General features: G+C 37.6%; 1 protein-coding gene across 2 annotated transcripts in view; it reads right to left on the bottom strand.

Annotated features, from left to right (window-relative positions):
* Window positions 1-13,215, bottom strand: part of HAT1 (histone acetyltransferase 1) — a 69,739-nt gene that overhangs the window by 18,688 nt on the left and 37,836 nt on the right. For both annotated transcript variants that reach the window (XM_017946658.3, XM_003907609.5), the window contains exons 5-8: window positions 7,253-7,432; window positions 6,862-6,983; window positions 6,257-6,361; window positions 5,822-5,928 (exon numbers count right to left, since the gene is read on the bottom strand). In XM_017946658.3, the coding sequence (XP_017802147.1) occupies window positions 5,822-5,928; window positions 6,257-6,361; window positions 6,862-6,983; window positions 7,253-7,432 (514 nt within the window). The remainder of the gene's footprint in view (window positions 1-5,821; window positions 5,929-6,256; window positions 6,362-6,861; window positions 6,984-7,252; window positions 7,433-13,215) is intronic.

The raw sequence follows: 13,215 nt of genomic DNA, 5'->3' as shown, positions 1-13,215 counted from the left end.
GCTACATAGTGAGACCCCATCTCTACAGAAAATGCTTTAAAAATTAGCCAGGTATAGTGGCATGTGCCTGTAGTTCCAGCTACTTGGGAGGCTGAGGCAGGAGCTTTGCTTAAGCCCAGGAGTTCAAGGTGCAGTGAGCTATCACTCCACTGCACTCCAGCCTGGGTGACAGAGCAACACACTGTCTCAAACACTACCCCTACCTCCCCCCAAAAAACAAAAGAAAAACCCCAGAAAGATGCAGACAGCATTTCATATGTAACCGTTTGGATGTTTTCTTAAAAACTGTTTTTAGAGTTCAGGATCCTGGTGGGGGTCCTGGGAGGGGTGCCTTAAAAGGCAGGATTTTGTTAGGTAGATTATATAGTAGGGCGTGGTTGTGCCAGGGGTCGAGCACTGATGTATTTGCAACATGCAGTCCCAGTGTGGGCTGCTTGGGTCCTCACTCAGAAAAGGTCTGCCCTTTGGGACCCTGTACTCCTGTGTCCTTGAGGGTTATGGCCCAAGCCCAGCCAGTCCGCTCTGAGGCCTCTATCTCTACCCTTCCTTGTCCCATTCCCACCTGCCTGGCCAGGACTAGGACCCATTTTTAACCCTATGCCATTGAGCATTTCAAGAAACTTCTGTTTACCTTGCAATACACAGGCAAAACATCTTCCACAGATTCAACTCATATATTTGGCAGGTTAAACTTGACATTATCGTTTAAAAATATATATATAAATATATATTTATATATAAAGCTATATCAACCTAATCATGGCGGTTTGGTAGTGGCATAAGGGTAGAAGTATAGATCATTAGAGAGTCTGGGAATAAACCTTCACATTTATGGTCAACTGATTTTCAAGAAAAGTACCAAGGCAATTCAATGAGGAAAGACACTCTGTTCAACAAATGGTGCCAAGACAGCTGCATATCCACATGTAAGAAGATGAACTGAGATACTTACCTCACATCATACACAACAATTTATTCAAAATGGACCAAGGACCTCAATGGAGGTTGGGTGTAGGGATGGAAACTGACTACAAATGGATATGAGGGATCTTTTCAGTGATGGAAATGTTCTAAAACAGGCAGATTTACTAAAAACCACTGAACTGTACACTTAAAATGGGTGAATTTTATGGTCTGGAAATTATACCTCAATAAAGTTGTTTTAATTAAAAACTCTACTAAAGACAAACGCTTAAGCAAGTATCTCTTGTAAAACATTTGTTTGTTTGTTTTTGAGATGGAGTCTTGCTCTGTTGCCCAGGCTGGAGTGCAGTGGCGCGATCTCAGTTCACTGCAAGCTCCACCTCCCGGGTTCACGCCATTCTCGTGCCTCAGCCTCCTGAGTAGCTGGGACTACAGGCGCCTGCCATCACGCCTGGCTAATTTTTTATTTTTAGTAGAGACGGGGTTTCACCATATTAGCCAAGATGGTCTCGATCTCCTGACCTTGTGATCTGCCTGCCTCGGCCTCCCAAAGTGCTGGGATTACAGATGTGAGCCTCCGTGCCCAGCCACATTTTTAAAATAGATGAGGTACAAGCTTATCCAATGTCAGTTTTTCCAAGTCTACTTCTTCCTAAATTGGTTTAGAAAAACAACTGCATTGCAGCCAGGGGTGGTGGCTCACACCTATAATCCCAGCACTCTGGGAGGCTGAGGCCGGCGGGTCATGAGGTCAGGGGTTCAAGACCAGCCTGGCCAATATGGTGAAACCTCATCTCTACTAAAAATACAAAAATTAGCCGGGCGTGATGGCGGGTGCCTGTAGTCCCAGCTACTTGGGAGGCTGAGGCAGGAGAATGGCTTGAACCCGGGAGGCGAAGGTTGCAGTGAACCGAGATCGTGCCACTGCACTCCAGCCTGGGGGACAGAGGGAGACTTCATCCCAAAAACACACAGAAAAAATAAATGCATTGCTAATATTGATTTAAAGTAACATTTAGTGTATGTGTGTATGGCTCTGTGTGTGTGTGTGTGTGTGTGTGTGTGTGTGTGTGTGTGTGTGTGTGTGTGTGTTTGAGACAGTCTCACTCTGTCGCCAGGGCGGGATGCAGTGGCGGGATCTTGGCTCACAGGTTCAAGTGATTCTCCTGCCTCACCCTCCTGAGTAGCTAGGACTACAAGCTCATGCCACCACGCCCAGCTAATTTTTCGTACTTTTAGTAGAGACGGGGTTTCACCATGCTAGCCAGGATGGTCTCAATGTCTTGACCTCGTGATCCGCCTGCCTCAGCCTCCCAAAGTGAGTTTTTTTTTTTTTTTTTTTTTTTTTTTTTTTTTTTTTTTTTTTTTTTTGAGACGGAGTCTTGCTCTGTGCCCCAGGCTGGAGTGCAGTGGCGCGATCTCGGCTCACTGCAAGCTCCGCCCCCCCGGGTTCACGCCATTCTCCTGCCTCAGCCTCCTGAGTAGCTGGGACTACAGGCGCCCGCCACCTCGCCCGGCTAATTTTCTTGTATTTTTTTTTTAGTAGAGACGGGGTTTCACGGTGTTAGCCAGGATGGTCTCGATCTCCTGACCTCGTGATCCGCCCGTCTCGGCCTCCCAAAGTGCTGGGATTACAGGCTTGAGCCACCGCGCCCGGCCCAAAGTGAGTATTTTTTAAGAAAGGGTCTCGCTCTGTCCCCCCAGCTGGAGTGCAATGGTGCAATCACAGCTCACTGCAGCCTTGACCTCCTGGGCTCTAACGATCCTCTCATCTCAGTCCCCCAGGTAGCTGGCTGGGACCATATAGGTGTGTGCCATCATATCCAGCTAATAAAAAAATTTTTTTTTATAGAGACAGGAATCTCCCTATGTTGCCCAGGCTGGTCTTGAACCCCTGAGCTCAAGCAACCCTCCAGCTCAGCCTCCCAAACTTCTGGGATTACAGTCATGAGCCACTGTACCCAGCTGAGTGAAATTTTAAGTAACTTCTATACCCTCAGAAAAGTTTAGGAAATAAGTATCATAGGAAAATGAGTTACAGTTGAGAAAAACTGAAATACTCAGGCCACATTTTTACCTGAAATTTTCACATAAGTCAAAAAACCATGCAAAAAATTTCCAATTTTAAATAAGCCGTTATAGACTGATAATACTTTGTTTGCAGTTTAATATAAGGAACCAAGTCACCACTCAATCTTTAAGCCCTTTGAAAGTGTCGGTCTGAAATGAACTTAAAATGATGACACCCAATAATTTGTGACATCCTTCAATTCCTTTGTTTCTATGCTACAAAGATAAGCAACATATTTAAAGATAAAATTTTCTTGAATTTAAATCTACAGTGATATGCAGAATCAAAAACTGAGTTTTTCCCAAATTTAATACATCATCTAGCAATCATTTTTTAAAAGCTTCTCCATATTAACGCACTATATTAGTGATAAAAAAATCATATTCTAAAGAAGGGAAATGAGATAACAGCACAATCACCTAACTATAAACAATTCACATAATATTCTAAAAAGCTATATGGCACATCCCAGAACAATAAAGGACATTTAAAGGACAAATATAATTAGCTTTTAATGTACTACTGACAGGTAATAATACTCATATGTATTCCAGCCCAGAATCAATTTCTATTGCCAGATGCAACTCCTTTCAGAAGTCCAGAGGAAACAGATCATTGATTCTATTTATAAAGTTAAACAACTGAGATATATTCAAATGCTGTACATCTTAAGAGAATGACATCTTCAAAAGGCAGATGGCATATAAGGAATTGTCTGCCGGCATTTTACCTTAAAATTGAGTGCAAAAAAATGAAAATGGGTGGCAATTATACCACAAACACCCATCCATCGGAAGTAAGATATAACTTAGGCCATCTACAGGAAGTTTCAATTATTATTAGATCTGGCTATGTGTCAAGTAAGCAAAAGGCCATCTCAATATAAAGAATATTCTGGATTGCAAATGAAGGTCCAGAGCCTGCAAAAGAACCACAAAGCTAAAAAAACACACACAATAATGGAGAAACAACTAAATTACAGAAGAGTAGAAAAATCTGCAGTTTCTTTTGTTTTTTAAGGACTGGGTATGGAAATCTAGGAGAAATAAGTATCTTAATGAGAACAGCTGATAAGGCATTTTTAGTATTTTTAAATGCTGAGAAATGTTAATGCTGAAAATAAACGCCAATACCCAGTTGTCAAATTCAGAAGTCCTTTAGCATGTTTAGTCTTTTCTTTTTAGAGACTTCAGTTTCTAATGAATAACACCAATGAATAAAGGCTACCATTATTGATGACTCTTCACTGAGATTTAAGAAATAAAATTCTTTATCTGCTAATTGGTGCTAAGTATCAAGGACTTTATTGGTTGGAGTAGACAGAAGAAAGTGGTTAAGAGGCTTCAGAGAAACAACCCCTGCTGGCACATTACCCACTAGAGTAGACAAAGACTACTTATGTGAACTCCACATTAAAATCACCAAAAATGTCCCTTCATGTAGCAGCAAGTCTAAGCTCTACAATAGAAGCTAAACAATTTTCTGCTCAACTAAAAGAAGTGACATAGTCTGTATTATGTTTCTACAATTTTATAAGTCATTGAGCTAGTGAAGTTGTTGCTTAAACAATTTATAACTTTTGTTATAAACGAAGTTTAGTAACTACTACTTTATCTCCTGAGTTTCCAACCCATTTAACAGTAGCAGGAAAGTCAGATGAAAAGATAATGCACCTCTGTAAATGTGGAACTCCCTTTTAAAAACAACATGCTTTCCCTCCAGTTTATTATTCTACAGATCAGTTCACTGTTCTGAAGCAACCTCAGTTTTATTTACCTTAGATTACTAGTCTATATAAAAAAGGATGAAACAATCTGCTTACCAGCTTATTTATGTGGTTGCCAGTCTCACATCCAGTTTTGTTTTTTTGGTTTTTTTTTGGGGGGGGGTGGGGGGTGGGAGGTGGTATCTTTAAACAAAATTCCCAAATAGCATTTTTTAACATGTTAATATTTTAGTGCATGTTAAATATTATAGTTTGTAACAAAGATGTATCCCAATTCAAACTTGTAAGATTAATACATTTTAATACCAATTTGTATGTAACCATCTGGTAAAATATTTTTCATGAAAAGAAAAAGGCAACTTTCAGTTTCATCAGCAATTTTATGAACAAATGTGAAAGTTAGAAAATAACAAATATTTCTTGGGCCACTTTGTTTTTTGGTGGCTCACACTTTAACATACTATCATCTGAAACTCCATCTAATAATGCCTTCTCCTTTTAAAGAGTCAAGTCGAGTAAGTTGTCTTTCCTTCTCCTAAGCATTCTATTCATAATACTACTTCTATGGCTAATCCATACTGAAAGACATTTCCAAAACAAATAGGTCTACATTTTACCTTATCTACTACTGTTGTGAAGGCATGTATTTTAGGAATACAAAACACACACTTTAGGAAATGTGTATTCTATTTAAGAAGTATTTACCTTGACTTTTTTTCTCAGTAAAGTTTAGAATATTCTGACCCTACATGTAAATTAAAGCGCAGGCTGCCTCTAAATAATGCAACTGTTTGCCAAATAAAGTGAACAAATAAGTTATACCATACTTTCAACATATTTATGCCTGACCAAGATTTCCCCATATATATTCCGCTCATTATCTTCAATTTGTTCCATTAAGCACTTCACAGTTAGGGATGTAATCCAATCCCCACAAAGCCTTATGATTTAAAACATAAACTTAAGCCATCTTTAGATGGCTTAAGCACCCTAGGAAAATGTTGCTGTTTAAAATAGTTATTTCTGACAAAAATACAACCAATCAGTAAGGAGACATTTTTTAGAAAGGCTCTTTTAGTAACAAATCAAATTTTACATACCTGTAATATCAAGAACTGTAGGAAATTCAGTGTAGTATCTATGAACTGTTTCAAGAAGCTGAGCACCATGGCCTTGACCTTGAAATGGAGTCAAAATCAGCATCTGACTACAGTAAAGAAATTATTTTAAAATTAAAATATCATAACATGACCAGTTTAAAACTTGCAAATCACTATAGTATTACAAACACTTTAAAGTTTGTGTGATCTTTTTTCAATCCACCTTTGAGATACCCAAAAATTATCAGGATACTCAAAATTAGTTTAATCTTCTACACTGTTTCAAAGGGAACAATGAAATAAATCAGTACATAGTCCATGAATAATAGTGAATTTTTTTTTAAACAAATCAACACTATTATAACAAGTATTGGAAACTTCAGCAGTTCCTTCTTCTGAAATAAAAGACAAGGCACGTGTTATACTGCCAATTACCTTACACGTGGCCGGGTTTTGTCTGGGTACACATAGTAATTATAGACTGTCATGTAGCCTACGGTCGCAAAGAGCGTAGCTCCATCCTTATTATACTTCTCAAATCTGCAGATAAAACAGAAAGCCAAGCAGGTCAATTACAGTCGCGCTCCCATGCAGTGTCCATTTTCTTTTCCATTCTCTGACTGAATTTTCAGTGTCAGCAAGCTACTCTGTGAGGGCCCAATGGGTACACCTGCTATGTTCTGAATGTACAATTCACTTAATTGGTGTGCAGCAACTTGGATAAATCAGACCTCTTTACATCACTTCAGTGCACTTGCCTATTATAAAGATGAATAGGTGGCAAGTAAAAGAAAACACAGGCAAAGCTCATTTTACTGTTTAAGCCTACATTCAGGGCCCTAACGGACAACAGCATTTAATTCAGCTCTATTCTCAAGGTCTCCCAAAGCATAATGAAGGAAAACTCAAGCCTCATAAACAATAGTTTTTCTTTCCTGGGAAAAATATCATTATACTGTCCCAATAATTGGGCTGCCACAATTAAAATGCTGGCTTTGTGGAGGTAATAAGGTCTACTGTTGCTTTAGAACTGTACTTACACTATAAAGTAGTGCCATCTTTCATCATCCACGTCAATAAAGCTAGCAGTTTCAATAAACCACATCAAAAAGGTCTGAAGCCTTTCATGATATTCTCGAAAGCCTCTACATGTCATGTCGGCCTAGGGAAAAAGCCAGGAAAAGTCAGGTGAAACTCATCACAAAGGTAAGTGAAAGTCTGCAGAACACAAAATTATCCTGTGGGAAAATGTTTAGAAGTCTCAGATTAAGATGTGGACACAGACACAAACATACACACAAAATAGATCTTTGTTTATAATGCTGATTAAAACTTGTTTACTGCAGTTAGAATAAATCACTGACAACAAAACTACATACAGGTTTCAGGCAAAAAGAACTTTACTCAATAAATATTTAGATTTATCTTTACCTTATATATCTGAAAGGTAAAGTTTTCTCCTCCTGTTGGACTGAGAACTGAGTAGGTATGAAGTAAGGTTCCGAATGGCTTGAAATCAACTTCTTTTTCCAGTAAAGAAAGGAAATCATTTGTGTTTGTGCAAAATCCAGGTGGAATGATTTGTCTAATTTTGCCCTCAACATCATCTGCCTAAAAAATAAAGGATATAAAAAATCAATAACAAATTCAACTTTAAGTTGAATATGGTTACTTTCTTTAAAACTGACAAAACCAACACAAATTATAAAATTTTGGTTGAAAACTAAAGAAGTAAACACACAGTGAACTGGAAAAGGATGAGCTTCCTGTGCACAAACTACATCACACAAAACTGAGATGAGCATAACATAAAAGTAAATAAGAGAAGGCAGGTAATCTGATACCAAGTACAATAATAAGAACAACGCTATGGACGTTTCCGTTATGTAGAAAATGCTGACTATACCCCTTCATGACAGTCTGAACTGGCCAAGGCAAAAGGCTGCTTATTATTTTATATGTGTCAAAGAAATCATATTATCCAAGACATGAAAAGATCACCAGAGGTAGTGAGATGAGGCTAGAGTCAGACCAAATGAATAGCAATCTCACAACTAGATGGGTCACAATTCCCTCATATGCCAAACTCAAACTAAGATGATAATTTTAAAATATACCTATTTAGGAAATAACATAAATTATATGAATGGATATATCATTCGTTCATCCTTAGAATGTGACACAATTCTTACAGACCTGGATTTGTGACAGTAAAAAAGAGACAAGACTGGACAACAAAACTAAACTTGGAGATTAAAATTACCCTTGTTAAACAACCTCTATCAATGTTATCAGCTGAGCAGACTTCATAATCCTTTTCAAAATCCCAAAAGACCACTTGATTGAATACATTTACTACTTCTCTTTAACCATGAATATTTGATGAAGTCTTACAATAAAGTATTGCTGCTTCTCACCAGGCAATAAAACTTAATGAATTGGTCTCAACTTAACAAAACCTTATCCCTCAATACAGTCCCTAAAAGCCTGACATTACATTCAACAAAATGAGCTTGTATTCTATTCAAACTTTTTCCTGAACAATGAGGCCAGGTTTTTACTTAATGGAGTTTGCCGTGAGTTCAGCTGTAATGTTTGTATTGTATCTATTTCCACAAGGACTGACACAAGAACACTTTGTGTTAACTTACTAAGCAGCTCTTTCATACCGTTTACATGCATGATGGGTATTAGTTCTAAACCAAGACCCTTGCTACTTAGCATTCAAAACAGGGAAATTAAGATGCTTAGGACAAAATACACTACAAAAGGCTAATACAACATGCTACTAATTCCTGTCCTTTCAACCATCTTTTAACTAAGTAGAGGCAATGCACCTGCAGATGAATAGCACTTTATTATGATTCAGTTACATTTTAGGATAGAGAACCAGGGATGACGTTTATCACAAACAAGTTTTATTTTCAATGCTCTGGTACCACCAACATTTATATATAATTTGTTTATAGCTATAAAAAAAGACCTATTATTGAAAATATAGCTCTTCAGCATTTTGCCCAACAGTTTATTTCTAATATGTACATCAGTCCTCGCAACTTATTCACACTCGAGATCAAATAAACTGCATTTCATAGGACCGTTTTTGTTTATTTTTAAAGTACTATTTGATAAATATTTTTCCTTGCAATTGCTAACGTGAAGAGGCCATCTTAAGCATATTTTATAGAATCAGTACAATTTCAACCACTATCAAGGAAACTGTCATAATGAGGGATAGCTGTAATAGGTATGCTGTGTAGCAATTAAAATCCAAAGTAGTGATGAGTAAAACAGTATAGCATAATGTTAGTTAAGGTTTTTAAAAAGTCAAGGAAAACTACTTTTAAAAAGAGATTTATAATCTATCAGTTTAAAAATCACTTTAAGACTTTCATAGCATATATAATTTTAACTTTTAAAAACTTTCCTTATGTCCTGTCTTCTCAAGAAGGCATTACAAATCATTTTACATATCTTGCATCAAATCTACTTCAAAGATTTCTCAGAAACTCTAAGTTTCAAGTAGCATTTTTGGTGGCGGGCAGAGCAACCCGAAGGTTTGAGCCCAACAAAGACTTCAAAGGATGCTTATTTACTGTAATAAATATCTTCAAATAAAATATTTTGCTTTGCATAAGTTTACACATTAAGAATTTTTACAGGGGAAAAGGGCAATTTTAAAGCAAGGAATCTTTATATATTTATATAAATATATATTTATAAATAGTTATGTATATAAACATGCATCTGATATACTTACATAAAATATATAACTGAAAACCAAACAGTTCTTCAATCTAGAATTTAGAACTTTGCTTCACTAAAGGGAAAATGTCTGCATTTCTCTATTAAATGGATTCTGTTTTAAGAAAAAAAATCCTGACTACCGTCTTAGAGATCTGTACTCTTTTCTCAAATACATAATTTAGTTCAATTTAAAATATTTGTTTTTCAGATTGGATTACTGATCAGATAATAAAATCAGCACAAGAGCAAAACCTCATGTAATCATTGTTAATTGAATAGAGTTAAAAATCAACAGAAACTTTTTAATTACAGTGTTTGTGGCTAAAAGTTTAGAATCTATTTCTGAAGATCACTGAAAAATTCCCTGTCTTCCAGAACATTATTCTAAACTTCAACTAAAATTACATAGAAATATAGAAAGGGTAAGAAATTCAGCTGACTAGACAGATCAGGGAACTAGAATTTCAAAAAAATTTTTAAAAAGAAACCAGGCTGGGCATGGTGGCTCACACCTATAATCCCAGCACTTTGGGAGGCCACAACAGGTGCATCACCTGAAGTCAGGAGTTTGAGACCAGCCTGGCCAACATGGTGAAACCCTGTCTCTAATAAAAATACAAAAGTAGCTGGGCGTGGTAGCGCGCGCCTTTAATCCCAGCTACTCCGGAGGCTGAGGCAGGATAATCGCTTGAACCTGGGAGGCGGAGGTTGCAGAGAGCCAAGATTGCGCCACTGCACTCTAGCCTGGGTGACAGGATGAGACTCCATCTCGAAAAAAGAAACCAGAACACAACCAGATATGTTTAATTAACAAAGACATCTCTTACAAATGGTTTCCTAACACTTGGCAATTTCTTTTTAAAAAGGAAAGTGCAAAAGTATTCTAGTTAGATATTCTGGTAGGTGGGTCATGATGAAATATTTTTAGATCGTATACTCTTTAACTACGGTCATTTCACGTTCCAATGTTCTGTACTTTGTTACACATGAACATGTTCATATGGAGCAATTGTTGCATTTCCTCATTATTGAATAAAGCGATATGCCTGATAATTAGTAATCTATTTTTTAAAATAAATGTTTATATTTGTATTTATACACATTTGAAAACCCAATAACCTTTCCAATGTCTTATCTTAAGCAACACCATTTGTCTAAATTTGTCTAGTTATTTTTGAGATTGCAATTAAAGACACGTTAAGTAGGTGGTAACATGCTGTTCTTTACTTGGCTAAAGTGGTACATAGACTTAACTATATTCTAAGACTACCTAAAATATGCTATAAAAACAAGCAAAAGAGATTCTATATCTACTTAATTTTCTCAATCTCACGTTCTCTGATAATATTTAAGCTTTAACTACAGAATGTATTGTTGAGAAATTAAAAGTGTGAACTTTTTCACTAATGGAAAAACAAAGGTAATATTATGTTTATTTACACTGCATTAGTATTTTGCTACTTGAACTAAACAAGATAAACTTGTCAATATATACTTTTAAAGCTCTTTATAATATTTCATAAAAAGTATTACTTATCAAGAACACTGTCACAATTGAAATTTTACTAGTCTACCAAAGATATTTTCATTTCCTCAAGATGAAATTTCTGGAAGTATGTAGGATTTTCCTAGAAAGAGGTTAAACACTCCATAAAATGTTTTAAATCTGCTCTTACCTACTCTCAAATTCAATCCAATTAGTGGGACACCAGGATAAAATAACTGAAATTCACAGTTAATACAAACTTTATCCACCTATTTCAACTTCCTATATCAAACCGTTCCCAGAAATGCTAGCAATTAGGAAGACAACAATCTTAGTTACGTACCACTTCACTAAAAGGCAATGAAATTACACCCAAGAGAAGGCAGGAGGTTTTTGTTTTTAAGACAAGAGTCTTGCTCTGTCACTTCGGCTGGAATGCAGTAGTGTAACCATAGCTTACCGCAGCCTTGACCTCCTGGGCTCAAGAGATCCTTCTGCCTCAGCCTTCCAAGTAGATAGCACTACAGGAGCATGCCATCATGCCCAGCCTTTTTTTTTTTTTTTTTTTTGAGACGGAGTGTTGCTCTGTTGCCCAAGCTGGAGTACAGTGGCATGATCTCGGCTCACTGCAACCTCCACCTCCCGAGTTCAAGTGATTCTCCTGCCTCAGCCTCCCGAGTAGCTAGGATCACAAGCATGTACCACAACACCTGGCTAATTTTTGCATTTTTAGTAGAGACAGGGTGTTTCATCATGTTGTCAAACTCCTGACCTCAAGTGATCTGCCAACCTTGGCCTCCCAAAGCGCTGGGATTACAAGCTTGAGCCACCATGCTCAGCCCCCACTTTTTTTTTTTTTTTAAGAGGCAGGGTCTTATTATGTTACCAAGGCTGGTCTCAAATTCCTGGCCTCAAATGATCCTCCTGAGTAAGCCTACAGAGTAGCTGGCATTACAAGCACAGAACAGGAGGTGTTAATAAAAGCAAAGGTCAAGGACAACCAGACGAAAAAATCATCAGTGTCTGAATAATCAAGTTGATTGTATTGTAAAATTCAGAACTGTTTCCTTTAAAGATGATGGCTAGTAGAGATTTTATAGGCATCTTAATTGTGACTAAAGAATTTTAGGTGCAACTAGAGCATTCAGCTTGGAAAAGAAAAAGAATCGGCCGGGCGCGGTGGCTCAAGCCTGTAATCCCAGCACTTTGGGAGGCCGAGACGGGCGGATCACGAGGTCAGGAGATCAAGACCATCCTGGCTAACACGGTGAAACCCCGTCTCTACTAAAAATACAAAAAACTAGCCGGGCGAGGTGGCAGGCGCCTGTAGTCCCAGCTACTCGGGAGGCTGAGGCAGGAGAATGGCGTAAACTCAGGAGGCGGAGCTTGCAGTGAGCTGAGATCCGGCCACTGCACTCCAGCCTGGACGACAGAGCGAGACTCCGCCTCAAAAAAAAAAAAAAAAAAAAAAAGAAAAAGAATGGATGATTAAAAATTAATGTAATGACATAATCCTAATACATAACTTCTAAGCAGATGTTATGGCTGCTGACCACCTATGTAGTATGATCTGCAAAGCCCTAATATATAGTCTCAAACCTAACATCCAAAATAAAATTTTTGATATTTTCCACTTAAACCTATTTCTTCTATCGTCTTCTCAGTTAACAGTACCATAATTGAACCCCCGTTGCTTGGGCAATGGGGTTCTCCTTGTTTCTTTTCCTCATCTGTCACATCTAATTCAACAGCAAACCTCCAAAATGTTCCTTACTCTGACAACTAAGTCCAGTGTCACCTCTAACACTGCAATATTCCAGTCTCTCTTCTTTCACTTTTGCCCCAGTGTGTTCTCTGCACGGCAGCTAGAATCATATTTTAAAAATATAAATCACATCGTTTATGACCTCCACCTACTTAAGAATGCCTCTGAAGAACACCAGCTACTCTTATTTCTTGCAAACACCTATCACAGAACAGAAGATCCTACAGATCTAGCTTTGCATCCCCTTCAACCATCTCCTACCCCTCTCTCCATCACCATGATTTAACTCTGTTAATCTTTCTGCACTACAAAAATGCTATATTTTTTAGAGCCTTTGTACCTGCTAGTCCCTTTGCTTAGTAAGTTTTACCCTCAGCTTATAACATGGCTGGTTCC

This window comes from Papio anubis, chromosome 10 (assembly GCF_008728515.1).
Source record: "Papio anubis isolate 15944 chromosome 10, Panubis1.0, whole genome shotgun sequence".
Classification (NCBI taxonomy): Eukaryota; Metazoa; Chordata; class Mammalia; order Primates; family Cercopithecidae; genus Papio; species Papio anubis.
Note: the sequence above shows the minus strand (reverse complement) of the source record. Positions and strands in the feature narration are given on the sequence as shown.